The sequence below is a fragment of the Pseudorasbora parva genome, chromosome 1 (genome assembly GCF_024679245.1).
Source record: "Pseudorasbora parva isolate DD20220531a chromosome 1, ASM2467924v1, whole genome shotgun sequence".
NCBI lineage: Eukaryota > Metazoa > Chordata > Actinopteri > Cypriniformes > Gobionidae > Pseudorasbora > Pseudorasbora parva.
In genome coordinates, this window is record NC_090172.1 from 34,188,296 (window position 1) to 34,215,790 (window position 27,495).

General features: G+C 36.2%; 1 protein-coding gene across 6 annotated transcripts; it reads left to right on the forward strand.

Moving 5' to 3' along the window:
* The first annotated feature begins 2,528 nt into the window (after positions 1–2,528).
* Positions 2,529–26,271, forward strand: htr5ab (5-hydroxytryptamine (serotonin) receptor 5A, genome duplicate b). Of its 6 annotated transcripts, XM_067438384.1 has the most exons (7): positions 2,529–2,686; positions 9,450–9,515; positions 10,211–10,275; positions 10,398–10,500; positions 10,662–10,740; positions 12,342–13,430; positions 24,451–26,271. In XM_067438384.1, the coding sequence occupies exons 6-7, from the start codon at positions 12,723–12,725 to the stop codon at positions 24,781–24,783; spliced, it is 1,041 nt and encodes a 346-aa protein (XP_067294485.1). In that variant the 5' UTR covers positions 2,529–2,686; positions 9,450–9,515; positions 10,211–10,275; positions 10,398–10,500; positions 10,662–10,740; positions 12,342–12,722; the 3' UTR covers positions 24,784–26,271. The 6 variants fall into 6 exon arrangements, with proteins under 6 accessions (XP_067294485.1, XP_067294502.1, XP_067294510.1 ...); XM_067438401.1 differs by lacking the exon at positions 10,398–10,500; XM_067438409.1 differs by lacking the exon at positions 9,450–9,515.
* Positions 26,272–27,495: the final 1,224 nt, after the last annotated feature.

Below are 27,495 nucleotides of genomic sequence, written 5' to 3' on the forward strand. Positions count from 1 at the left end.
TTACCAATGTTTTGACGAATTTTAAGAGCCGGTGTTACGAGATTTTTGGTTTCTGAGATTTTCGGTTTCAGTGGGCGGAGCTTACATGAATATTCATGAGTTTCCCGCACATGCGCGTGAAACTGAGAATTTTAGCTTGCTCCTCCTTGTATCTCAGCAGATAAAATCTATTGTTTCAAAAAAAGGTAAATCGTTTCAATGTCGCGCGAATTTATGCCTAAACTTCAATTGTTTATTGCGTTTACGAAATATTTATTAGTTAGCAAGTTTTGTGCAGTGGTAGTAGCTATACCTGAATAAAAGATTGCAGGCTTTAGGCAAACTTCAACTAGTCGTAGCATTTCGTTGTGATTTTCCTTTCTTTGTACCATGATGCTTTAAAACGGTATTTTAATAATTGTCATAATTTTTCATAAACCTGTATTTGTTTATGTGGACTAAAAAGTTAATCTATCCTGGTGTGATTTGTTCTTAAATTCTTGTTCATTTTTATTTATCAAATAACTTAAAACCACACACAAGCATGAATGTGTTGCTTTAATAGGTCTACAGAAGTACAATTTGAATTAAAAGTGTCATGAGAAAAGTCTGCCTGTTTTTCTTTAGGCTAATAATACTGTTCAAAGGTCTTTCTTTTTATGTTCACCAAGGCTGCATTTATCTGATTAATAAAATTAAAACATATTTTTACCAAATGTATTCTTTATATTTATTTTATTTTTTTATCTTGTAATGGCAGAGCTCCAGTCTTCAGTGTCACATGAGTCCTGACCCTTCAGAAATCATTCTAACATAGGGATTTTCTGCTCCAGAAACATGTATCACAGTTGAAAATGGTTGTGCTGCTTTTGCTGCTGTTTTCCGGATTCTTTATGAATAGGTAGTTTAGAAGAACATTTATTTGAAATAAAATAATTTGTAACATTTTGTCTTTACTGTCTTTTTGTTGTTGTTTACCAATAGAATCCATTCTTGCTGAATAAAAGTTAACATTTAAATCATAGTGATTCCAAACTTTTGCCTTGCAAATCTTAAGAGTGATTAAAAAAGTCAAGATGACAGAATGTCATAAATGTTTTAACATAGATTCAATAGTTTAAAGATGTTTCATTTTTCAAGATTTCAAGTCAAAAGTGTTTCTATGAAGCCCAATTAAGAACCTACATGTTTATGACACACCTCCGGTTTCACAGAAAAGTCTAGCTGTTTTAACTGAAAGCATATCTTTAAATATGTCAGTTCCATTGTTTTGTCTCAAGATGCACCCATTAATGTTTTTTTCTAAGGCATGTTTAATGTTAAATATTTTAAATATCCTCCTAATTTAACTAGGCCTAATTCTAGTTAATCTAAACCCTGTCTGTGAAACCAAGCCTTTATGACTTTATGACTGATAAATTAGTGTTTGTTGTGCATCAAAACAGATCAGCTATAAATGATCATCAATGTGTATCATCCAGGCAGTGCAACTGAAAGAAAGGTTCAATGAAATGGTCAAAGAAAGAGTAGATGACAGAGAGTAATATCAGTATAGGTTGCAAAATGTTTATTAGGCCACTGACATGGCTGTGGGTGTTATTTCAATTATTTGCAGAGGGATAACAGTTTTAAAGCTAACAGAAGTGTATAACAATAAATAAAATGATAATCTGTTCATAAGCATATTATTTATCTGTTCTTCTATTGGAAATCGGATATGTGTTCTGGAATATTTGGTTTCACAGTGTAAGTGGAACCTTACACCGTGTCATAATTTTTATTTGTAAATTTATATTTGTTTGTAAAACAATTAATTTCAAACTTTAAAATGATTTTATTCATACATTTTTTAATTGGAAACATGAAAAAACAAAAACAAAAATCAGCAACATTTTTCAGCACTGTGACTAACCACACAGCAGACAGTTCACATTCAGAGAACATGAAGAATGTTCAATTGTTATGCTCATGAAAAGGGAAAGGTAACACATCATCAGTAGGCTATATGTTACAAAAATATAATGTCCACAGATACAATAAAACAGGTTTATTTCAGTTGTTACAGGCAGTTCATAATCTGATAAAAGACACCAGAGCACAAAGGAAAATAACAACGAAATGAAATTGCTAAATGTATTCGACTAGGCTGCTTGAAGTTTGCTTCTACCATTACACGTGAATGACTGCATTCATCAGGGACAATTGTAGCATAGGACAATTGCACAAAACGTGCGAATAATAATAATGAACTGTTCTGAAACGATAAATAGTTTAGCCATAATCTCGCGCCGAAATTATTTACCATTTTTGAGATAATCCATTAAACATGCTGAGTAACAAATGTGCGTGAACTAAAATTCTCAGTTTCACGTCCGGGAAACTCATGAATATTCATGTAGGCCCCGCCCACTGAAACCGAAAAGCTCAGAAACCGAAAATCTCGTAACACCGGTCATTGCCAACAGTTTATAAAGTCCTTAATCGACTGAATATGTAAAGTACAGATACTTCACCTACGCCGTATTGATGCAACACCCCTACGCCACACATTGGTTCAATCCACATGCGGTGTTGAAGGAGCCTTGACTGAAGTATAGAGTGTTTAGATGAAGACGGGTTGAGGCGGGCAAAACAGTTGCGTTTGACAATAAAAAGCGAATCAATCCTGCACTTTTGTGACATCTTCGTATTGCTATTGTGATTAATGGTGAGTATTAAGGGCTTTATTGGACGTTTGCTGCGGGCAAAGTGTAAAGAACGCTATGTTAAGTGTGCTGCATTGGCGACATTTATCGAGATACAAGCGGACTGTAGCCTAATGTTTGTCATATCGCTGCAAAACCTTATTTGTTGTTGTCCTGTCCTAGACGATGTAGAGCATTGAGGAAAAGATTGTGTGCCCTTGAAGTGAAGTATAAACGCTGTGTTTTTTTGTTTTGTTTTTGTTTTTTTAAAGCAGCACATTTAAAGCCTTTGGGATTTAATTTAAATGTCACGATTAAAAGGCAGATAGCAGAAAAAGAAGGCGAGCTTCTGTCCCCAAATGAATGCAGGAACATTAGATTGAGCCCGTGTCGTGAAGTGACCACACATAGCATATTTAACGTTGCTTCATTATCGCTCTCGCTTGAATCTCTGAAATGTGTTGGTTTAAACTTGAATTGTTGAAGTGAGATGCTTTCAGCACTGTACTGAACAGGAGCGTGACTTCACAGAAATCAGCGATTAAGGTTTCATCACCCCGGGAGACCCTCATTTGAGTGACAAGTGCTCAAATCAGTTTTTCACTCGTGCTGGGTCATTGATCTACATAAAGCTCCGCGTTCGTGCGTAATATAAATATAATAATTTCTCTGCTACAAAAATAGCCTACATGAAATAGTGAGAGGTGAGATGCCATGCTTTCTTTCCTTAGAAGAATAAATATAGGCTTTGAATATTATCACTGTGTAATAATTGTGCACTGTTTTCATGGTTCACTTTTAGAAGAAGCAGAAGAAGAAGAAAAAACTGTCCTACACAGTATAGTTCTGTTCAGTGGCGCTCATAATTGCCTCTATTAAGTACTAGCTTTCTAGACAGCACAAGACCAATCATTCATATGACGCATTTGCATAAATGGTGGTTTTTCACTAGGTTTTATTGTATCGTGTCTTTTATTAGGTGTAGGGGATTGCAGCACTTGTACAGTTTACCAAACTCCAATATTTTCATTGATGTCTTCATCTGGTCACCTATGTGATGAAGGTTGACATATAACAGTAGCCTTTTCTTCCGTTTTTTGACATATCCAAGTGAAATGACTTCCTGAACAATAAAAAATGTTGGATGAGATTTGATTTTGTATAATAGGAATTTATTGGATGGTTGTGGTTTGCTATTATTATGAACCATTGGTGGAGGTTGAGGAGATATGTAAAGGAGATATGTCCTCCTTCCATATGTAAAGTGCTTTGAGTGTCTAGAAAAGCGCTATATAAATGTAACAAATTATTATTATTATTATTATTATTATTATTATTATTATTATTATTATTATTATTATTATTATTATTATCTCATGTGACTGGTTGTCCCGCCCTTGCACCAGTAAACACATCATCAGAGAAGAGATGTTGCTTGGAGATATTTTGATTAAATATTATGAGGGAAAATGAGTTAAAAAATAATGTGGATGGAAATCATCTTTAATAAATACTGCAATATTCCAAAATAAACTTGCCATTTATGGAAATTTCTGTCATTTGTAAGAAAACGGTTAATCGCCGCTGACAGAATTTTCCGGCTTTCTGTGGTTTTTTTACTCTTACAGTACGCATCATTATCTGTAAGAGTACTGAATCCCCCAATCAAAATGCATGCGAGGAAGATGCAGAAACAAGTACATGTAAGCAGATGCATATAAAGCAAAACTGCCTAACTGAATGAAATGTTGACCCAGAATGAGCTCTAGGACTGTGCAAGCCTTGGGAGTGTTAATGGTCTTCTCCATCCGTGTTTGATCATTGCTCTGAATCAGATCTGGATGTAATCTTTTATAAAAACTCTATTTTCTCTCTTTTTTTTTCCTCAAAATATTTTTTTTTTTAATGAAACTTACCAACATTCATGTGTTAATTAAAAAATAATGCATGAAGCTATAATACATTTTTATTTATTTATTATTTTAAACAGAGGGCATATTGCATGTTCAGAATCAGATATGAATTATTACATATTCTGGGGGCTGTGAAACTATTTTGGTGGTGGCTGCCAACTTTTTATCTTTTTATTTTTATAAAAATGCTGGCGGGGAAAGAGTTAAGAATTGTTCATTTTGATTTCATTGGGACTTTAAGTAACCTGTGATTTAGCTGTCTTAAAGGCTTACCAGCTCAAAAACATCCTCAAATCCCCTCAAAAACAGCAAACTGACCAGGCCAGAGGAACATCAAAATCCATCAAACCAGCATGTTAAGTTCTCATTTTAGTATATGAATAAGAGTGTCTGTTAATGTTATCATAAATATTAATTTAATGTTAATTTGCAGTTGATAGTCGGGCTATATTGAAGGAAATGGACAATTTTATTGTAAATGCTTCATTTAAAAATTCATGAGTGAGTGATGATTTCCATTGTAGCAGGAAGTTAACATTCATAAGTTAAATTGCATTGTACACGTGGTAACACCTAAATTTAATGGTTTAAGTCAAGTCTGAATAAAAGTCATATTAAATAATCTAAGTATAGCATAGACTACACTGATTGCAGACCCCCCCCCCCCCCCCCCCCCGCAGCAGCCTGTGGTTATGTGCTGCGCTCAAGAGCACATTATTGACAGCTCAGGATTGTGATCTTGGTAACTACAGGTCCTTCTCAAAAAATTAGCATATTGTGATAAAGTTCATTATTTTCCATAATGTAATGATAAAAATTAAACTTTCATATATTTTAGATTCATTGCACTCCAACTGAAATATTTCAGGTCTTTTATTGTTTTAATCCTGATGATTTTGACATAAAGCTCATGAAAACCCAAAATTCCAAAAAATTTGCATATCATGAAAAGGTTCTCTAAACGCGCTATTAACCTAATCATCTGAATCAACTAATTAACTCTAAACACCTGCAAAAGATTCCTGAGGCTTTTAAAAACTCCCAGCCTGGTTCATTACTCAAAACCGCAATCATGGGTAAGACTGCCGACTTGACTGCTGTCCAGAAGGCCATTATTAGCCGCGTTTCCATTACCCTTCAAAATGCGCAACAATTTCGCAAAAACTCCCATATATCGCAAAAAAGTTTTTACGCTCTCATGAGGTGGTTTTTCAGGCAATTCGAAAAAGGACATTTTCGCAAAACTGCAATGGAAATGTTTTTTTCGCATTTACAGGTGCGGTGACGCATTGCTGCAACATATAGGGCCTATATAGCCTATTATATTTTCCACTCTCAATTGTGTCATATAACTTAACAAGATATAATGTAGTTAAAAGGACATATATTTTCTCTTAATAAGGACAGTGGCATAACTTTAACCTAGTACTGACGGACCCCGGTGCAGCCACAAATAATATATAGGCCTACTGTAATTAAGACATATATTCAAGAAATATATTAAAACAAAAAGAGCCATAGTTTCAGCCTTACTGAAAGGCAGAGGAAACAGGCCAGCTACGCATGTCATTCCAGGTGATCTTGGTTTGTTTCTTATTTAATATACAGGCAATTAATTGATAAAATATCGATTAAAATAAAAATACAATTTATACAAAACTAAATCCTTTTTTTAAGAAAGACTTTCTAGAAAAATACCGCCGATAAAAGCACAGACGTTTTCTCATTTTTCCTTCTTCCTTTAAGACAGCAGAAACAACTGGCAATACTATGTCATTTTTAGCTATAGGCCTACAGATAAGTTCAAGACATAATTATAAACTATAAACTGTCTACTTTTATTGTGGACTCAGCAGGGAACTAATTATTTTGCATGCACTCACTCCAAACGCTGTCTTCATTTAAAAAAAAAAAAGTGTTTATTAAATGCTAATTTTTTCTTTTCCAAAGCATTTCTAAATTCAGTTAATATGTCCAACAAACGAAATGTCTAGCCAAAATAACGAAAGTAGTAAAAAACAAAAACACTAAAATAAAAAAACATTTGCTTTACCATGCAAATTCCAAAATTTCGCTCTTCTCTACATGCGTCAACCTGGCGCACGTAAAAGTCGATCATTCTTTACAGATGACAGTTTGTTTGGAGAGAAGACGAGACTTCTTTATTATACTCATAAAAGACAATATAATTACAGGAATACTGGATTCTAAACACAGAAATGCCACATTATCATGAAGACCTTGAAGCAGATCTGACACAAAAACATACACCTCCGTGCCACTTAAGTAACAAGGGGCTTTCCTTGCCATTAATGCTTGGATAACACACATGTCTCCTTCCAATAAAAATAATGGCTAGTGGGGTGGATGGGATATACAAACCTACCAAGTGCCATCATTTTGGAATGACATATCGCGAGAGGAAAATAATACGTTTTAGTCGCATAACTGCAGCTATGGGAACGCTATCATTTCGCAATAGTTTTTTATCGACATTTAAGAAATATCGCAAAAGTTTTTCGCAAATCTGTAACGGAAACGTAGCTATTGACACCCTCAAGCGAGAGGGTAAGACAGAGAAGGACATTTCTGAACGAATAGGCTGCTCCCAGAGTGCTGTATCAAGGCACCTCAGTGGGTAGTCTGTGGGAAGGAAAACACGTGGCAAAAAACGCTGCACAATGAGAAGAGGTGACCGGACCCTGAGGAAGAGTGTGGAGAAGGACCGATTCCAGACCTTGGGGGACCTGCGGAAGCAGTGGACTGAGTCTGGAGTAGAAACATCCAGAGCCACCGTGCACAGGCGTGTGCAGGAAATGGGCTACAGGTGCCGCATTTCCCAGGTCAAGCCACTTTTTGGCTACAGAGAAGCAGCACTGGACTGTTGCTCAGCGGTCCAAAGTACTTTTTTTGGATGAAAGCAAATTTTTCATGTCATTCGGAAATCAAGGTGCCAGAGTCTGGAGGAAGACTGGGGAGAAGGAAATGCCAAAATGCGTGAAGTCCAGTGTCAAGTACCCACAGTCAGTGATGGTCTGGGGTGCCATGTCAGCTGCTGGTGTTGGTCCACTGTGTTTTATCAAGGGCAGGGTCAATGCAGCTAGCTATCAGGAGATTTTGGAGCACTTAATGCTTCCATCTGCTGAAAAGCTTTATGGAGATGATTTTGTTTTTCAGCACGACCTGGCACCTGCTCACAGTGCCAAAATCACTGGTAAATGGTTTACTGACCATGGTATTACTGTGCTCAATTGGCCTGCCAACTCTCCTGACCTGAACAGTGGGGGTTGCTGTAAAAAAGTTCCTGGTACAAATTGTTCCGGGTAATTTTGGTGGAAACGGGGCTATAGAGAATCTGTGGAATATTGTGAAGAGAAAGTTGAGAGACGCAAGACCCAACACTCTGGATGAGCTTAAGGCCGCTATTGAAGCATCCTGGGCCTCCATAACACCTCAGCAGTGCCACAGGCTGATCGCCTCCATGCCACGCCGCATTGAAGCAGTCATTTCTGCAAAAGGATTCCCGACCAAGTATTGAGTGCGTAACTGAACATAATTATTTGAAGGTTGACTTTTTTTTTGTATTAAAAACACTTTTCTTTTATTGGTCGGATGAAATATGCAATTTTTTTTAGATGAGCTGTATGCCAAAATCATCAGTATTAAAACAATAAAAGACCTGAAATATTTCAGTTGGTGTGCAATGAATCTAAAATATATGAAACTTTAATTTTTATCATTACATTATTGAAAATAAGGAACTTTTATCAGGACCTGTATTTGGTTCCTGCGTCACCTTAATTGGAAAGGAACCTGGTGGACTCTTAACCATTTATCTGCAGCCACTCCGGGAATCGGCTCCTTGCCTTATCATCAGGTCAAGAGGCTAAATGTTGACAAAAAAGGTTCTAAATATTTAAGAAGAAAGTTTTTGCAGGTTAATTGCTTGAGTTTATCACCCTGAGAACATATTATTGAGCTAGAGCTAATTGCAGTGAGCAATCTATTAAAGGGTTAGTTCACCCAAAAATGAAAATTATTTCATTAATTACTCACCCTCATGTCGTTGGACACCTGTAAGACCTTCGTTCATCTTCGGAACACAAAAGAAGATATTTTTTGTTGAAAGCTGATGGCTGAGAAAGGCTTCAGAGAGGCCTCCATTGGCATTCAGTACATTTCCATTGAACCACTCACAAGACCCATAAAAGGCACTAAAGACGACATTACAAAGTCCATCTCCCTACAGTGGCTGTACAATAATTTTACAATGCAACGAAAATAGTTATTGTGCACACAAAAACCAAAATAACGAATTTATCCACCAAGTTATTGACGTGAACTCAACGCATGCGCGAGAATATGACCCAGGTCTGCCGTTCGATTCATGACCCGGAAGAGGAGCGCCGCTATCGCGTGAGTTCCGGATGAGTTCATGTCAGAGACCTACATGGAAGACAATAACTTGGCAGATAAAGTCATTATTTAATTTTTTTTGCCCAGAAAAACTATTCTCGTCCTTTCATAAAATTATTGTACAGCCACTGTAGTGAGATGGACTTTGTAATGTCGTCTTTAGTGCCTTTTATGGGTCTTGTGAGTGGTTCAATGGAAATGTACTGAATGCCTATCTGAAGCCTTTCTCAGCGATCAGCTTTCAACAAAAATATCTTCATTTGTGTTCCGAAGATGAACGAAGGTCTTACAGGTGTCCAACGACATGAGGGTGAGTAATTAATGAAATAATTTTCATTTTTGGGTGAACTAACCCTTTAAAGAACCCCTAGAGTACAGCATATGTGTAAAACAGAAATTCAAAGTATATTTGTACACATTCTCTTTTCTTTCTTGCGTCTTTTTCTGTTATTTAAAGGGTAGTTCATTTTGTCATCATCGTGTTCTACAGAAGACAGTCATACAATTTCGAAGCAACATGATGGTGAGTAAATGATGACAGAATTTTCATTTTTTAGTGAACCATCCCTTTAATCTATTATGGTCTATTTCAGAAAAAAACTACTTAAACACAACAGAATGCCGTTTATCCTCAGAATCTTGTATAGTGAAACAAATAGAAACTAGAAAACAAAAATATTTCAATCTTATGGAATGACAATAAATGTCAGGTCTCTTTATCTCTTAGGATGTGTCCAGTGTCCTGCTGAGGGGTAACTGTCAGGGATGATTACTTAAACACTGCCAAGACAATATGCTGAGGGCGTTTCTTGCCACTGATTATGTGTTTAGGTACATGTGTGTCCAATTTCATGGCTCTGGGAGCAGGCTAATAAAAGAGATGGCGTCAAACGATAGCAGGGTAAGATTTAGAGATGATGTGAAGAGATGCAGAGAGAGAAGGAAGATGAAAGTAAAGGAAATGATGGGCAAAAATAAGGGTAGACTATATTTGGCCAGTCACTAAGACAGTTTTTGATGTATATCTTGGATCTTTTCCATAAATGTCATTTTCTCTTTAGAGTGACTTTTTTTGTCATACCAACCGTGTAAACAGAGCACTGCAGCACTGAGAGAAAATGAGCGGGAATCTGTAATCAGTGTTCCTCTCTGCTTGTGTGTGGTAATGAGCCTGTCGAGTGTGGACATTGTGTGTTTCCTCTCTGTTCCTCCTGACAGGACAGACTACAGACTTACTGATGATGAGCATGCTGGGTAATGAGACGCACTATGGGCAATCAGAGGTGCGTTAATCAAGACGAAATGTCTGTCGACACCTCAGTGCCCTTTTGTCACCAATCCCATTTATTTTCTATTTTTATGCTTTGTTTGAAATGAGTTAAACTAACACAAAATCACACTTTAGGTATGAAAAGAGACAAGAATCTGCAAAAAACTCAGGCCTCTTATTGTTTTCAAGAGTGACATGACAGCTTGTAAAATTCTCAGCACTGTTGGGATGCTGACAGGTATTTGATGTTTTTATGATTTTACCACTGAGCTCTCTTGACAAGCGTGCTGGCCTTTGTACCCCTAATTGGGTTTTGATGGCCAACAGAGGTTCAATTTTGACACACATAATGAAAATCAAAACCTTCTAGCTCTATAATAATGTCTGCCTCTTTTACAGCCTCTACAGCTACTTTTCAATGTGATGACTGTGCTTTTGGGATGAAGATACATCTTCCTGGGGGATGGATTGCAGGAAGGTCAATATAAAGACAGGCAGTCAATTCTCAGTCAATTCAAAAGTCTTGTGTAATGTCAATTGCTACAAATACTTGAACCGGATTTATTTCACATGCAAACAAATGACATCTAACCCAATGGAGGATCTGAAACCTCAAGGTTTACAGAAGAAGAATAAATTAGCCAATTTTATATCAAGCAGAGGCAAAATAAGGATGAATGAGCCTTAAAGAATTTAAATTTTAAAATTTTAAAAAAGTTTGAAAAAGTGTTTTACAAACACGTTGAAAGGACTTAAACCACTAAAATAAGAATGTCATTAAAAAGTATTTTAAAAAAAGGCAGGGAATCCACACAGTGGAATGGAATAATTATCCAGGAAAATCATCGGTGACCATTTATTTTGATAGTCCACTTTAGACATTCTACTAACTATAAGTAACTTTGCAACTACATGTCAACTAACTATTTCTATTTCATAGACTGTCTGATTAATATTAACTAAAAAAATTATTTTATTGGTCTAACCAACAGACATTCTACTGACTTACTTGGCAACTACAATTCAACTTATTCTACTAACCCGAACCCTAACACCTAACCATAAACTACCAGTCTACTGACAGCCTAATACTCTAATGAGAGTTAGTTGACATGTAGTTGCAAAGTTACTTAGTTAGTAGAAGTGGACTATCGAAAGAAACTGTAACCTAATCTCAGCCCAACAGTTTTGTATCATAATTTGTTTTTGTTGTTTTATCAAATTATAGCACAATGGAATATCACAACACATGAATGGGCCATGTGATGACATGTCAGGACTACTATTATTGACAATTAGCATACTGTTTGGATTTGTGGTATGTTCTGGGGCCTATTGCACAAAACTAGGATATGGGATTAAGCCGGGATATATTGGTGATCTTGTCATCTGAAGGCAACATTTAGTACACCGCTGTCATGTAAACGTACCCTGAAGGCACACTTACCCCAAGAACAATAACGAAAGATAACTATATTAGCGGATAAATTGAGCCAGGATCACCAAGATATCCCGGCTTAATCCCTTATCCTAGTTTTGTGCAATAGGCCCCTGTTCATGGGCAAACCATAAAAGCAGGGAGAAAAGTGATAACCCCAAATAACAGCAATGTTCAATAATTTAATGTACAACATAATTCGGGAAATTCGTCTGATTCGAAGGGGAATCAGAAAGCCAAATCCTGACTGGATGAGAGGATGAGCTGGGGATATAGAAGGGTAGCTAGCTCCTGAGCAAATGTTTGTGGCCAGAATAAAAACCTCACAGTCTGCACATCCTCAGCTATGATGTGTTTACAATGTCCTGGCACAATATATATATATATTGTATAACAATATATATATATATATATATATATATATATATATATATATATATATATATATATATATATATATATATATATATATATATATATATATATATATATATATAAGAGAGAGAGAGAGAGAAAGAGAGAGAAACTTATTCCATTATTTCCATAGCCAAGAGCTTTTCTATTTCAGGAGGTAACTGAATAAGACTATTTTGTGGGATGAACTATAACATTAATTTATGCCTTTTTTCCTTGTGTCTTAGGATGAAGAATGGAGGATGGGTTCTCCCTTCAGATGTGTGTTCTGTGAACCTTTGCATTGCTGAAGGCTATAAACTCATGATTATCAATATGTGCACTTTAAAACGCCTACCTTTCCAGTGACCAGCATAGAAAACTGTGAGCTAAAGGACAAAAAGCTCACAAATTGTAGTGCCAAGAACACGACTCCCACTCAGAAAACAAACTCTTGCAAATATTTTCAAATGAATTAACTTGAAAACATCAAAAAAGAAAACCATGTCTGATCTAAAATACAGTAAAAAAAAAAAAAAAATCACTCTTCACTCTTTGAGTGACTTCATTTATTTTCACCTTGCCTTCTAATTAGAGCCAGATATCTATTTGCTAAGTCACATGCTGCCATGGCTCAACCCAATGTTACAGTTCTCTTGGCTAATATATCTGGGGGATCCGAATCGGGTAATCTGTACCGTCCGTTTTCTGTGTTCAGTGTTCTCACGCTCACTTTGCTGGCCATGCTAGTGGTGGCCACCTTTTTATGGAACCTTCTTGTTTTGGTGACCATCCTGAGGGTGCGCACCTTCCATCGTGTTCCCCACAATCTGGTTGCATCCATGGCTATCTCGGATGTGATGGTTGCAGGACTGGTTATGCCCCTAAGTCTGGTTAGGGAGCTTTATGGTCGGCGGTGGATTCTGGGTCGGGCCTTATGTCAGGTCTGGATCTCCTGCGATGTACTTTGTTGCACAGCCAGTATCTGGAACGTGACGGCCATTGCCCTAGATCGTTACTGGTCCATAACACGCCACCTGGAGTACACATTAAAAACACGCAAACGAATCTCCAATGTGATGATCGGCCTCACATGGCTACTCTCCTCTGTTATCTCACTTTCTCCACTTTTTGGTTGGGGTGAGACCTACTCAGAAGACAGCCTGGCTTGTCAAGTAAGCCAGGAGCCATCATACACGGTCTTCTCCACTTTTGGAGCCTTTTACCTGCCCCTCTGCGTGGTGCTCTTTGTCTACTGGAAGATCTACAAGGCTGCCAAGTTCCGCATTGGTTCTCACAAGACCAACACCATCACACCCATGGCTGAAGTCATAGAGGTAAAAAAAGAGAGATTATTTGAGATTATTTATACACAGTGGCAAGAACAAGTTTGTGATCTCTTTGAAAATGCCTGGATTTCTGCATTGATTACTCATAAAATATGGTCTGATCTTCAACTCACAAGTAGATAAACACAATCTGACTGAATTAATAACACAAATAACTGTAATTGTTCACATTGTTCACACGTTTTACTGAATACATTGATCAATCATCCACAGTGCAGGGTGAAGAAAATAAGAGAAACCTTGAAATTGGTATCCTAATTTTAGATCCTCCAGCTCCCCAGAAATCTGTTTCAGTTAAGAAATTCAGGTTGTCTTGATAGTACAGGTTTGTCAATTTCAGCCATTCTTTAGTTTGTATTATTTGGATTGTTTTGCTGCCCCCCCCCCCCCATTTTAAGTCATTAGCTTCTGTCCCAACATTCTCCTGTCATATGTTTAATAGCTTTTAGAATTCATTGTTCTATAAATTATTTCAAAGTGTCCCAACACTAGGCAGTAAAGCAGCATTAAACCATGATGCTCCATCCACCATGCTTCACATTTGAGATGAGAGTTTTAGAGTCACATAAGACATGCCTCAACATTTGTTTTATTTTTGCAGCAGCAGCAGCAGTGGTTTCCAACATGCTGTCCTTTCATGAACAACGTTCTTGTTCAGTGTTATTGCGATAGCGAACACATGAACAAAGAATTCTAAGATTTATAGAGATTTATAGTTTTGTTGCTATTCTTGGGTTTAAAACTCTTTCGGGATTGCCCTCTGTGTTCTGGGAGTGATCTGTGCTCCTAGGGAAAGTAGAAGCAATGTAGAATTTTCTATATTTGAAGATGGCAAGGGCATAAAATTTAGTAGGATACCTAGGGACATGTCCTTACCAATATCCAGTGACTACTGAATTTTTGTGCAAGTCTTGGAATAATTTTGATTAAAAAAATTAAACATTTACATGTTGTTGTAATTCTGGCTGTATTTGACATGACCTGAAATGTTCAAGTACACTGTAAAAAAAAATTGCTCCAATTGAAAATTTTCTAGTGACTGATCACATCTAAATTTTTCAGTTGGCCGAACTGAAATTCTGTGAATTAATACATTTTTCAGTTGGCCAAATTGAAATTCTGTGAATCGATGCAATTAAATCACAGGAATTCAATTGGGCTAACTGAAAAATTTAGATGTGATCAGTCACTTGAAAATTTTCAATTGGAGCAATTTTTTTTTTTACAGTGTATGCTAGAAAACATTTAGTGCATTTATTGCATGGACGGTGTAAGAACATAAGATACATAAAACATATGTGCCCAGTTTAGTTGAATGGTTAAGTTTACCCTCTTTAATGTTGTTAAACTGAATGTACATTATGAAGCAGATGCATGTGAAAGTTCACTATTGCAAAGGTGGGTCCTGTGCATGTGTTCTTTTAGAATAATCACTGTTTTAATTCAGCATGGACTACTGCTGTTATGTCCTCATGTCAAAATAAAACCCATGACCCTTGGAAGAGAGGGTCCCTTACCATGTATTCATCGACACCTAGGTCTTTAGCAATGTTTTTGTATAGACATTCATCTTTGTGCATCTCTGTAATGTGTTTTTAAGCAATTGGGATTGAGGCATGGTCCACACTAACCAATCTGTCTTGAAGAACTGATTTGAAAGGTAAACAGTGTGCAACCCACGCTTCTAAACTCATCTCTGTAATTGAATCCAATTAGCTTTGGAAGAAGTCATAAGTTTTACTTACTTTTACCAGCCTGGTGTGTCAATGATCTCTTAATGTCTTCAATAAAAATTTTTAACTGTTTGTGTGTTATTAGTTTAGCCAGATTATGTTTGACTTTAATTGTGATTTTGAAGATCAGACCACATTTTCTAAATAATCACTGCAGAACAAAATGGGACATTATGTAAATGCAATAAAACCATCTGTGATTTGTTTATTCTCTTTTAACTTAATTTAAAATACAAATAAAAGATTTCCAGAGATTTCACTGAATAACTTAAAGGTGCATTAAGTGTCTTCTGGTATACGCTGTTGATATTTGAAATCACAGAAACAAACATGCCCTTTCCCAAAAGGATCACACCCCTTGATGCCTTCACCCCCACATTCACATAAACGCTATGTAGAACAGGCAACGACTATGGCGGAATCTAATGTGCCTGCTTCCTGTGGGTATTATGTAATCAATAAGCAATTTGTGTTACGTTGATAAAACATTTAACTCCAGAGCATTGTAAAGTCCAAAAGTCAAATTGTATTGAGAAAAAAAAGGGATCTAATATTTTCCATAATTCATAGTTTTTATCTAACTTCAATCAATTTTTTCTGCGGTGAAAAACTTTGCTCTCCTGCTTGCCACACACAAAGCGAGGCACAAACCTTTGGGTGTGACCTAGTAGCTCTTACACAATTATATATTGAAAAAAAAAGGAAAAAACGTTTGTAATATGTAGACCAATCGACGTCCGTTTGGTGCTCTGTGCTCAATGTAATCCATTTTGTTCAAATTAAGGATTTTGTTTGAGGATTTTGACACTTTTTACAGTGATGCCGTTATAAAATATGATGACACATAAAGCTTAATCCTAAAACCTCAATAGAAGCTTCAGATGTAAATATGACATGACAAAATGACATTCGGTGCAGTCTAGTACGAACGGTCAGAATAACTGCTATGGCCATTCCAGTAGTAATTTCGGTAGTTCTAGTGTTAAGGGTTTATAGCAGGGTTGCCAACTTTTAAATTCAGGTTGGGGTGAGATTGTTTTTTAATTACAATTTTTTAATAAGGAAAAATGTTTTTGTCTTAGCACTATTTTAAACGTTTCTTGGGTCAAAATGATGTGTTCGCATTCATTTAATTCACTTGTGTGTGCTTATAAGTATCATTGTTCAATAAAAATATTAGGATGCAAGTAACACCATAGATCATATCTAAATATTTATTAAAATGCAAGACTCCAATACTTTTTTGAGCAACTAGATTAGATACCTGTATATTTATTAAAGGGCCATAAGGCACCTATGGGTATAGCATTACAAATGAACACTATTATTTTATTAGCCACAAAATTACTCGTCTTTGAATTTAAATTCTCTATTTTAACCTTAATTACTACACTAATTGTAATATAAATAAGAAACATATTTTAAGTGGGGACTAATTGACAATAATTATTGCACAAATAGAATTTAGTACCAATAGATCTCCTCAAAATGTTCAATAAATATTACTGAGCTAAAATAGTTATGGTGTATGGTCACATTTGACCATCAATGAGTATGAGTGTGACCAATTAGTAAGGAATACCTGAGGGCTAAATACAAGAATTACATTAATGTAACAATTATGCATCTCTATCACTCCATTATAACACAATCCTGTAAATATGGTTGACTTAATAATCAATGCACATTATGCTGTACTGTTTACCAAAATTTGCTGCAAACATCTTTATAGTGAAATGTTGTTTATCCGCTTAAGCCATTCAAATGCATTGACACAGCGCTAGAAGTATTGAGCCATGAACCACATGACTGCACGCGCCACCGGGAGACGAGAGCTTCACGAGTTCACACTAACATATAATTATATATAGTAATATAAATGCGTATTTGGCGTGCTGTCCGGGGGGAGGGATTCGAGTTCGAACTTGGCCCGAACCCAGAGTACCCCCCCCCCCCCCCCCTGAGTATTTTATCTCCGCACTCTGTGGTGGAGGAGGTTTACACGTTCCATACTTATAATAATAATAATAATGCAAATGAACAAACAAGCAAAGATGGCACATGATTATAGTCAAGCAAAAGGCAGTATCTTAATTCTGAGAAACAGTTGCAATACACTCCTAAAAAGTTGGGACTTGAGGCATGTTTACAACTGTGTAACATCATCTTTCCCTTTCCTTTTAATAACACTTTTTAATAGCTTGGGAATTGAGGATACAAATTTTTCCAGTTTTACGAGTGGATTTTGTGCCCAATCTGCCCCTCAGTAGAAATCGCACTCTCGGTGGGGTGGATGTCGCGTAGTGCGGGTGGATGTACTGTAGTGCGATTGAAAAGGGCACTTTCACTCCCCAACCCCCCACCCACCCCCCCGGCATTGTCTTGCTTCCTAGGAAATTCTTGATGCCATTAAATGTCTGTGTATGATCCCAATATACGCCTCACCATCAGTGGTACCTTCACAATTTAAGTCACCCATGCCGTTTGCACTGATGTGCCACCATACCACCAAGACAGATGCTTGCTTTTGCACCTGTCACTGATGAAAGTCTGTATGGTCCCTTTCGTCTTTAGGACTGAGACCTCAATGTCTGTTCCCAAAAACAAGCTGAAACAGACTAATCAAACATTTCCATCACGCATTTCCATTGTCTTTTAGACGATGTGAGATGAGCTCAGGCCCAGAGAACTCTGTGACATCGATGCATATAATTGATATAACTTTCTCCTTATGTAACAGAGATTGAAGTGGCATTTCTTGATGCATCAGCAGACTGTTAAGTGATAGTGGTTTTCCAAAGTATTCCCAAGCCAATGTGGCTATATTTAACACAGTAGCATGATGGTTTCTCATGCAGTGCCATCTGAGGGCTCAAGGTCACACACATGCAAAAGAAGGTGACCTGCCTTGCCCTATACTGAGATTTTTCTGGATCCCCAGGGGGCTTATTACAGAAACTTTCTATCTTAGGTCTTAACTTAAGTTATGATAAGTTAATTCATGATTTTTTGCAATTTCATATTATAGAAGCAAATCTTAACTTGATTTAGGATTCTTATCATATCTTACAAAATATTCAATCTTATTTGTAGTTAGGAAATCTTAAACCGCTCCATCGAGTTAGATAATTTACTGTCAGGTTTGTTACCAAGCAACCAACAACACACAAAGTGCTTCTGAGGTAAACCTAAAATTAAAATGGAGAAACAACGTTGTGCTTTTAATTTCAGTGCCGCAGAGATTGAAATTTTAATAAGCTCTGTTGAAAAGTTAAAGCGTTTAAAAAAAAAAAATAAGTAAGGTGTTAGTCACTTGAAGAACGACTGGTTAATGCTCTGTGATGGCTCGTTGGCAACAACTAACTGCATCATGTGTAGGGAGTCTGTATCATCAAAACAAAGCACATCTTCTGGGTTCTCCAAAACCCAACCTGGCTCTGCCCCCCTTCATACATCCGCTCAATTTTCATTTTCCTTCAGTACCCCGTCTGGGATTGCAGTATACTCTCTGGTTTTCTCCGGTCAAATTTTAATCGGTTCAATCAGCGAATAGCACTAGTTTGAGATGGCTTACGTCCCGGCCAAACGTTAGTGATTAGCTCTGGGCAGATCCAATAGTTTTAAACTTCAACAGAGTACCCGCCTTCAAAAAAGTTAATGCTTGTCAATGGAGAGTAGTCAGACTCTCTACAAATCATAGACTGTATGATATGGACGTAGTGTCCGTGACATCACCCATAGGATTATGAAGAGCAGTTCTGAAGCGTAAAATAGGCTCAAGCTGGCTATTGCCATCTGGCGGTTGCATCATTGCACGTCACGCCCGGATAACAGAAAATGGGCAAAATTCTTTAATAGCTTTAAGGCTTTATATAATGTAAACAAATGAGTTATAAAACACACTTGCTATGAATGGCAGCATTAACTGTATAGACCAAAATCACAATTTTTACTAGGCTGTAAACATGTTTTTTTCTACTGTAAAGTTGGGCATTTTAACATGGGACTCAATGAGATTCTGCTCCCTTCTGGAGCCTGTCCCTAGTGGCCAGTCGATGAATTGCAATTTGAATCACTTCCGTATTAGCTTCAAGAGAAAATGGGGGATATTTCCGCTTGGTACAAATTAAATCTAAGAGAGTCTGGTAGGACCAGGCTAAAATGGCACTGCTCTCCTTGTATAATTATTAAATCTATAATGCTCTCTCAAAATTGTAATCAAAATATTGTAGGCCTACTGTGATTTTTACTGTTGGATTTATGTAATTAAGTTATGATACCAGTGGGGTTGTTCTAAAGTTAAGACAGCTTTTAGGATATTTTTGTCAGTTTAGGATGTTTCTGTAATACCCATTTACTATCCATAGTTAAAATAACATGCATTTAAGAAATGTTATTCTTAAATAGCTTTTGTCCTAAATGCGGTCCTAACTGAAATTGCCATGGTTACCAAACAGATCAGATGGGATTCTAAAGTTAAGATGTGTCTGTAATACGCCCCCTGAATCTTTTCACAATATGTATAGCAGAAGGTGAACAACTTAAATTATTTGCAGTCTTGCATTGAGAAATGTGAATTTTGAATACTTTGACAGTTCTCTCGTGATATTTGGCATGAAGTGGTGAGCCATGACCTATCTTTGCTTGCAAAGACTGAGATGTTCCTTTTACACTCAATCACGATAACCTCAAATATCATCAATTCACCTACTTATTGTGGACTGTTTGTTTCAAAAGGGTTTAACTTAGATATTCTATAAACGTTTCATTTTTATTTTGGCTCTATCCCAACTTTTTTGGAGCGTGTAGCAGCCATCAAAATCTAAATTTGTTTATATTTACAAAATGCAATTAAGTTGTTCCAGTAAAAACAATGGAAACCTTTTATTTATAATTTTGTTAGTTAAATAAAGTTGAACGTGAATCAACAAATCAGATATTCTTGATTTTTTATTACATTTTACAAAATGTCCCAACTTTTATGGACTTGGGGTTGTATTTTTTGCCTTTGTACTGTATACTACCATTTACAGTTCCTCTCCCGTGACCTTGTGGGATTGCAAAGTGTGCATACATCTCACTGGAAGTAGGTCTACTGTATAGTTGAAAGTATGCTTATTCGGAAGCAGCTTGTTTAATTCCTGAATGAACTAAATGATTGTGTAAATAATTCCACATGCTACACATAAATGCAGGCACTTGTATCATTCACAAATGAATCACCAGTTTTTAATGAATGATGCCTCACATTTATAAAATAGCCAACTGCCAAAACATTATAACCTGCCTAGGTAAAAATCCTCAGCACTAATGCAGAGACTGACAGTCTATCTGGTCAGTCACACATTAATAAATATGATTGTCAAACCCAAAAACCCACTGTGTGAACAAGCTTAGTAAGGTGCAAGAGAAAACAAAAATGAAGGACAAAAGACAGAGAAAATAGAAATGTGTGGGTACCATTGATCAAGCAACAAGCAGAGGTATTTTCTCAGAAGGTAAGCTCTACCCACAGGAGCTGACATCTGGCCCCACATTGACACACAGTTCTCACCCAACACACACGCTCTGAGTGAGAGAAAAACGGCATAATTAGAAGCAGCTTCTCACTGCTTTCTCACAAAGAACGATCATTTGTACATGCACTTCTGTATTGTCTTTTTCATTTTTTAGATTGCCAGATAATATTGTTATAATTTTAATGGGATCTCAATTCATTTTCCACATATAATTCAATTTCAATAATTCATTGCACATCAGATAACACCATGTGACGCTATATTAAATAATTTAAAAAGATATTCCTTTATTAAAATAACGTATCATTTATTTGGCATTATCACTATTCTCCATGTATACATTTTATATTAATAACAATTAGCACACATTGATTGATTGGATTACCTCATTAAAAACTTAAATTATGTGTTTCTGTGTCTATGTGAGTTGTTTATATGTTGTGTTCATCCTATATCCTCATGGAGAAAATATAACACGGCATTACATTGTTAATGCAATTAAGGCCTTATTCTCATTTGATCCTGTCTCATTTTAGTGCAGAGAATTTGATGAGCGAATGTTTCACTGCAAAAAATCATTTTCATGATATATCACAATATTTAAAATATATTTATATATATTTACACAATATATTTATAATTTGTTAAATCAGCATAGATTATAAATGTGGTCCAGATAACAATATTTTCAGTTTCTATGTATTTAACCATTATCTTGTTGTATTAAGTCAAATGTTTAATTTCAATGAACAAAATTTTTTAAGGCAACCAGTTAACTTACTTTTTAAGTTAAACCAAATATTATTATTATTATTATTATTATTATTATTATTATTATTATTATTATTATTATTATTATTATTATTATTATTATTATTATTTTACAGTGTGGCACCTTTGTGGAGTGTTAGAGTTCTTTAAAAATAAAGTTTGCAAAGTAATCTTTAAATTTGTCCAACCATTATGCATTTATCATGTATGGTCCCAATTCAGACAGATAATGTAATTAATGTTTTCCAAAACTTCTCCATCATCTCTTGTACAGGTTTGTTCTACCTCTTGTACACACACAGCCTCCTTTTGTATGCGTTTTCACACAAAATACTTCCATTATTCTCACTAACATACACTGATCTAAAAATCAATTAATTGCCCCGTTGCCTCCTTTATCTGTTGAAATGCACAAACAAACACACATATGCAGCAATTTTGTTTTGTTCTGCCACAGTACTCTACTCACTCAGCTACAGACTTTATAACAAAAAGCTACTTAAGCTAATTTAAATTCTCATTTTAAAGATATAAGATGCAATTCACAAGCCAAACAATGTTTTTACTGTAGTGTAGGATTTTATATTTATTTTATACAACAGTTAGTTCCGGTCCTCTAATTTGATTGGATAAGCTACAGTTCAGAAGTGCCTCATATATCAGCACTGGGAAGTTATACAAATGTATTAGCATTCCAGAATGTAGTATGAGTTGAGTGGTGTGATTTTTATGTTGTCTCTCTGTTGCTTGGCAACACATAAAGCATGATGCTATGGCTTCTTTTGAAACTTTTTTTTTTTTTTTCTGGCACAGAAAAAAAGTGTGACATTGGCTAATTATACATTTGGTTGATTTGCCACATAGATAATAATCTAGAATATTTCTAAAAACAATTGTCCTATAGGGTGGCTGGTGTGGGGTAAATTTAGATGCAGACGTCTTAGTTGATGACATTATCATAGGGAACTTTGTGAGCAAATGGAAATACATATATTATCTTGATTTAGAAAATTCACACCTCTGCTTTCAAGTGAAATGATGTGAGATTTGTCACACAACGTCATGTGTTGCAGAAGCTACCTTAGCCTCACAACGCTGGGGAAAGACGCTTCGCATATACCAACATTAAAGGCGCAATGAATACGATTCTTAGATTAAAATATCCAAAAAACACTAGAACAATGTTATATATTTTGTTGTACTTATATTATCTCAAATCAGCTATTTTTAACCAGTGTAACAGCCTGTGTCATTGGCTGCGTCTGAAAATCTATAGGCAGCTGACTCATTGCCTCACTGCCTTATGAGACAATGGCTTGTAGGCAGCGTTTGTGCATGAAGGCACCTCACGAGATTGATTTCAGACAGACTTTTAAGGCAGTGTAACAGTTCAATTATCTATAGCAAAACAGAGAGAGCTTTAATGAGAACTAATCAAATATTGAATTACTACATTAGTAATTTCTCACTAGAAATTACATCAGAAGTGGAAATTATTGGTTAAAAAAAAACAACAACATACATTTACACACAAACTGACCAGCAAACACAGCTTTTCGGACACCATCTTTTCCCCCAGCTCAACTGTCACTGAATGGAAAACTTGTGGGATATCAAAGGCAGCGAAGGGTACATTTATGCTGCCGATCTCGAAGGTCTCTCAGGAGACAGGAAGTGAAGCTAATATTAGATTTGGACGTGTCTCAATGCCTTCCTGTCTTGAAATGTGTCCTCCGAAGGCAGCATTTTGCCAGTTTCGGATGCAGCCATTGTGTTGCCTATCAATGAGTTACATGTTTGTACCATGCCTCAGACTTGACACAATTTAGTTAGCTAGCTAACATAGCAAAATCAAAACAACTTTATTTGTAGGTCATCATTTTTTCTGCCATACAATATATTTTAAAATTATTTGAATGCCATTTAGCAACACAAGTCATCCAGCTTTTGTTATAAAATATTCAAATATATTTTGTAGTTTCGATGTAGTTTAGTGCAGTGTGCAACAAGTGTCTAACTCACTTCATTACTTTGGCTGTTTGGCTATTTGAATAAAATAAAATAATTGTATTTTTTCAAACATAACTAACAAAGTTCAAGAAAGAAGAAAGCAGGACCTGGCAAATGTTAAAAGTAACTTTAATCGTTAAAATAAACAAACAACAAAATGAAAGAAGAGGCGTTGGCAGTGGCTGACTGTGGCATATAAGCATTTCTGGAGCTCCTCCATGAGAATTGAGGCCAGTGTATTGCGCAGGAGTCTCTCAATAGATTTCAGATAGAGACATGGTGAAATTAAATTAAACAGAGCAGACTTATGTAGACAGAAAGAAAGACTCTATTTTGAACAAAATAGTGGTTAGGAATGACCTCATAAATGCCTTCGTTCCAGGCAGCACATCTCAGCATTTCTGTACATGATCATGAATGGATTCAGCTTTACTCTTTGTAAGCTATTATCACAAAGTAAATTGTAATAGGGACATTACATTGAACGAAATGTAAAACATGTCTTTAACTGATTATGTTCATGCAAAATATGTGCTTTATAAGTATAAACAGCCAATATCCTCTATGCAAGGCAATAAGAAACTTGTTAATAGTGAGAATTTAACTAAAAATAAAGTGTAATACATTTGCTCATCCATGAACACGCTTTCACGAGTCCCATCAGATTGCTTTCCATTGGATATGTAAGAAGTGAAGTCGACAACTCCCACGCCCCCAACGCTCATTCATGCCGTAATCACTGGTTACCACAGCTGAAGCTACAAACGTTTCTGCTGATCCTGGCAACCTCAAGTCAGGGGGAGAGGGATACACCGGTCTACAGTCATTTAAAAAATTGATTGCAGTACCAGTTTTGGCCACAATCTTACATACACTTCCTTTATAGATCAAAGTAGGAAAAAATTGGATGTCTAGATTTTTATAAACCTTTGAATAATTTGAATTTTACACTCCCTCTATTTTACACTCTGCCAGGTAAAGGAGGCAGAACGGCAGCCCCAGATGGCCTTCACAGTTCGTCATGCAACTGTATCGTTCCAGACGGATGGCGAGACGTGGCGAGAGCAGAAAGAGAGGAGAGCGGCTCTGATGGTGGGCATTCTGATTGGTGTATTTGTGCTCTGCTGGATTCCCTTTTTCCTTGCTGAGCTCATCATTCCGCTCTGTTCATGCGACATCCCCCCTGTCTGGAAAAGTGTCTTTCTCTGGCTGGGTTACTCAAACTCCTTCTTCAACCCACTCATTTACACAGCCTTTAACAAGAACTACAACAATGCGTTTAGGAATCTTTTTTCCAGACAGCGATAAGAAATGGAAAGAAGAACGAAGGTCGTGAAAACCTTTGGGTTTTAATGATTGGAAAGTGAGCATATCAAAAGAAGCCCTTCTTCTCACTTCAGACACAGAAGCATCAGACTTCAGACACATGAATGCACAGCCTCATTCAGGGCGAATGTGGGATTGAAGACCCACATCAAGAAACTGCAGGACTAGTGATGTCTCTAGTGTTGACCTCTTTACCTGCTGGTCATATGTCCGTCAATATATGGCAGCTGCAGATGGCTTCATGGTTAGACAACAGTCTGTTAAATCAGCAGTGCTGAGATAATGCAAGTGTTCTCTTTAGCAAAACTGAACCACTACTTGTTCATATCCTTCAACATCACTGTGAACTCTTGAGAGAGAAAAACATGACCCTTCTCGCTGTTCTGAAGGGTGTGAAACATCAAAGCCATTGTTTGTCTAATAGTCAATGAACTCTCAAGTAGGCATGTGTACACTTTATGAAAACCTGGCCTAATTCACATCTTTTCATGCCTTCCAAAATTACTTGGCTTAGGATCCATTTATATTTCCATTGCATTTCCTTTCATTATAGTCAAGAAAAGAAAGTCGATGTGCAAAAAAATTGAACAAAGACAAGACATGATTTCAGATAGAGACATGGTGAAATTAAATTAAACCCAACAGACTTATGTAGACAAAAAGAAAGACTCTATTTTGAACAAAATAGTGGTTAGGAATGACCTCATAAATGCCTTTGTTTCCAGGTAGCATATCTCAGCTTTTATGTAGATGATCATGAATGGATTCAGCTTTCCTCTATACCATTATCACAAAGTAAACTGGAATAGGGACATTACATTGAACGAAATGTAAAACATGCCTGTAATTCCTGTGCGATAAGAGCTATGCTACAATTGTTAAATAAAAGGTATGGATTGATCATGCATTCAAGTGTGTTATTGAAGATTCTGAAAAGGATCACTCTGTTGGTTATCAGTAATTGGAGGATCAGTTAATAAGACAATGTTAAAAGCTGAATATCTCTCTGCAGTTCTTTGTCTTCATAATAGTTGCTGAAAACCATCTGATTTTGTATTGTTATAGAAGCCTGTCCACATGTCCCCTTGTGATGGCTGTCCTCACTGAACTGGTTGCTTTTATTTGCAAAAATGCCTTGTTAATACTAAACTGAACAAGATTGTGTGTGACAGCTTTGTTATGCCCTGAGCAGTTGTCCCAATTCTTCGAATGCATGTGCAGAGAATCACAATAAGTATGAGAACACTGATCTCACCCCATCTCTTTGAAATACTGACCATGTATCACGTCTGTCCATCAGTTTGTCAGTTCATTCATTATCCATTTAACACTCAGCTTCAGGGCAGAAAAACATTTAACTTTGCATGTGTGTCTATGAAAATAAAAGAATGTCTGTGGTAAGACTCAAGCTCCCCGTTTAAATAAGGAGAGCCAGATACTGAGACATAAAGGAAATGGAAAGGCAAAGAACGAGAACATTAATATGCTCTCTCCTGATAAGAGAGGACAGAGGACACACTTAAAATTCTGACACAATCACACTGTTCAGGTATCACATACATTTTGGGGTGTCAATATTATTGACTGGACGAACACAGCATGCAGACTGTGCAGATGATGGCTTGTCTTGTTCTTTCGTATCAATTATGTATATCTGACTGTTCAACCGGTTTGTCCTATTTATAATTTTATCATTAACTCATTTACTGTCATTTACTTACATTACGTGAGTAAAAGTAAAAGTACTATTGGTTAAATACAAGTGAAAGTTGTAAAAACTGATTTTTACTTGAGTAAAACTACAGAAGTATTTTCAAAAGTAATTCATTATCAAAAGTAAATTTCCTTTTTTATGTCAACGCATTATTTTATTAATGTTGTGTAAATGCACACTATGCCATCATGGTTTAAGCCAGTTAGTGATGCTTCATCTGACATACTAGCATTCGACTAACTTAAACTCATTTAAATACTTGTATTAAAGTTACAAAGCTGCTGTCACTTTAAGGCGGAATTCACGGATCCAATACACTGATACACATCTGATATTCTCCCAACTGTTTACCTTTACTTAAGACATAATCAATTTTGTTTGTGATTACTCGACAAAATGAACATTTTGACATCCGCCTTCTTACATTTTGCTATAAACTATAAATCAATATTCAAAAAAATGCTGTGAAATCATTGAACTTCACTTGACTCTACAAGAGTGATTCCTGAAAGGCTTTCTGCAAAAACCAAAACACCTTTTATAGAAGAAAAAAATCATCCACTGACTTTCAAAGCTGCTGCAGAAACGACTTTCAACTTTGAGGACCTTGATAGAAATGTAGTGGAGTAAAAAGTACAATATTTGTCTTTCAAATGTAGTGAAGTTAAAGTCATAAGTTTCCAGAAAAAATAATACTCAAGTAAAGTACAGATACTCAAAAAGTGTACTTAGGTACAGTACTCAAGTAAATGTACTTAGTTATTGTCCAGCTCTGTTTATAAATGCTCTGTTATCCGATATTTAATAACTCAAGCTGCAATAAAAGTTTTAAAAATCTATTTGCCACCATCACTGCTGCTGCTTCTCTAACACTGAACACAACAAGCTGCATCTTCTTCGGTTTTTGCCTTGATACTGTGGGTTACAACATCACCTGCCTGTGGACACTGCCTACTAGCAGTCTGCATACATTTCATTTA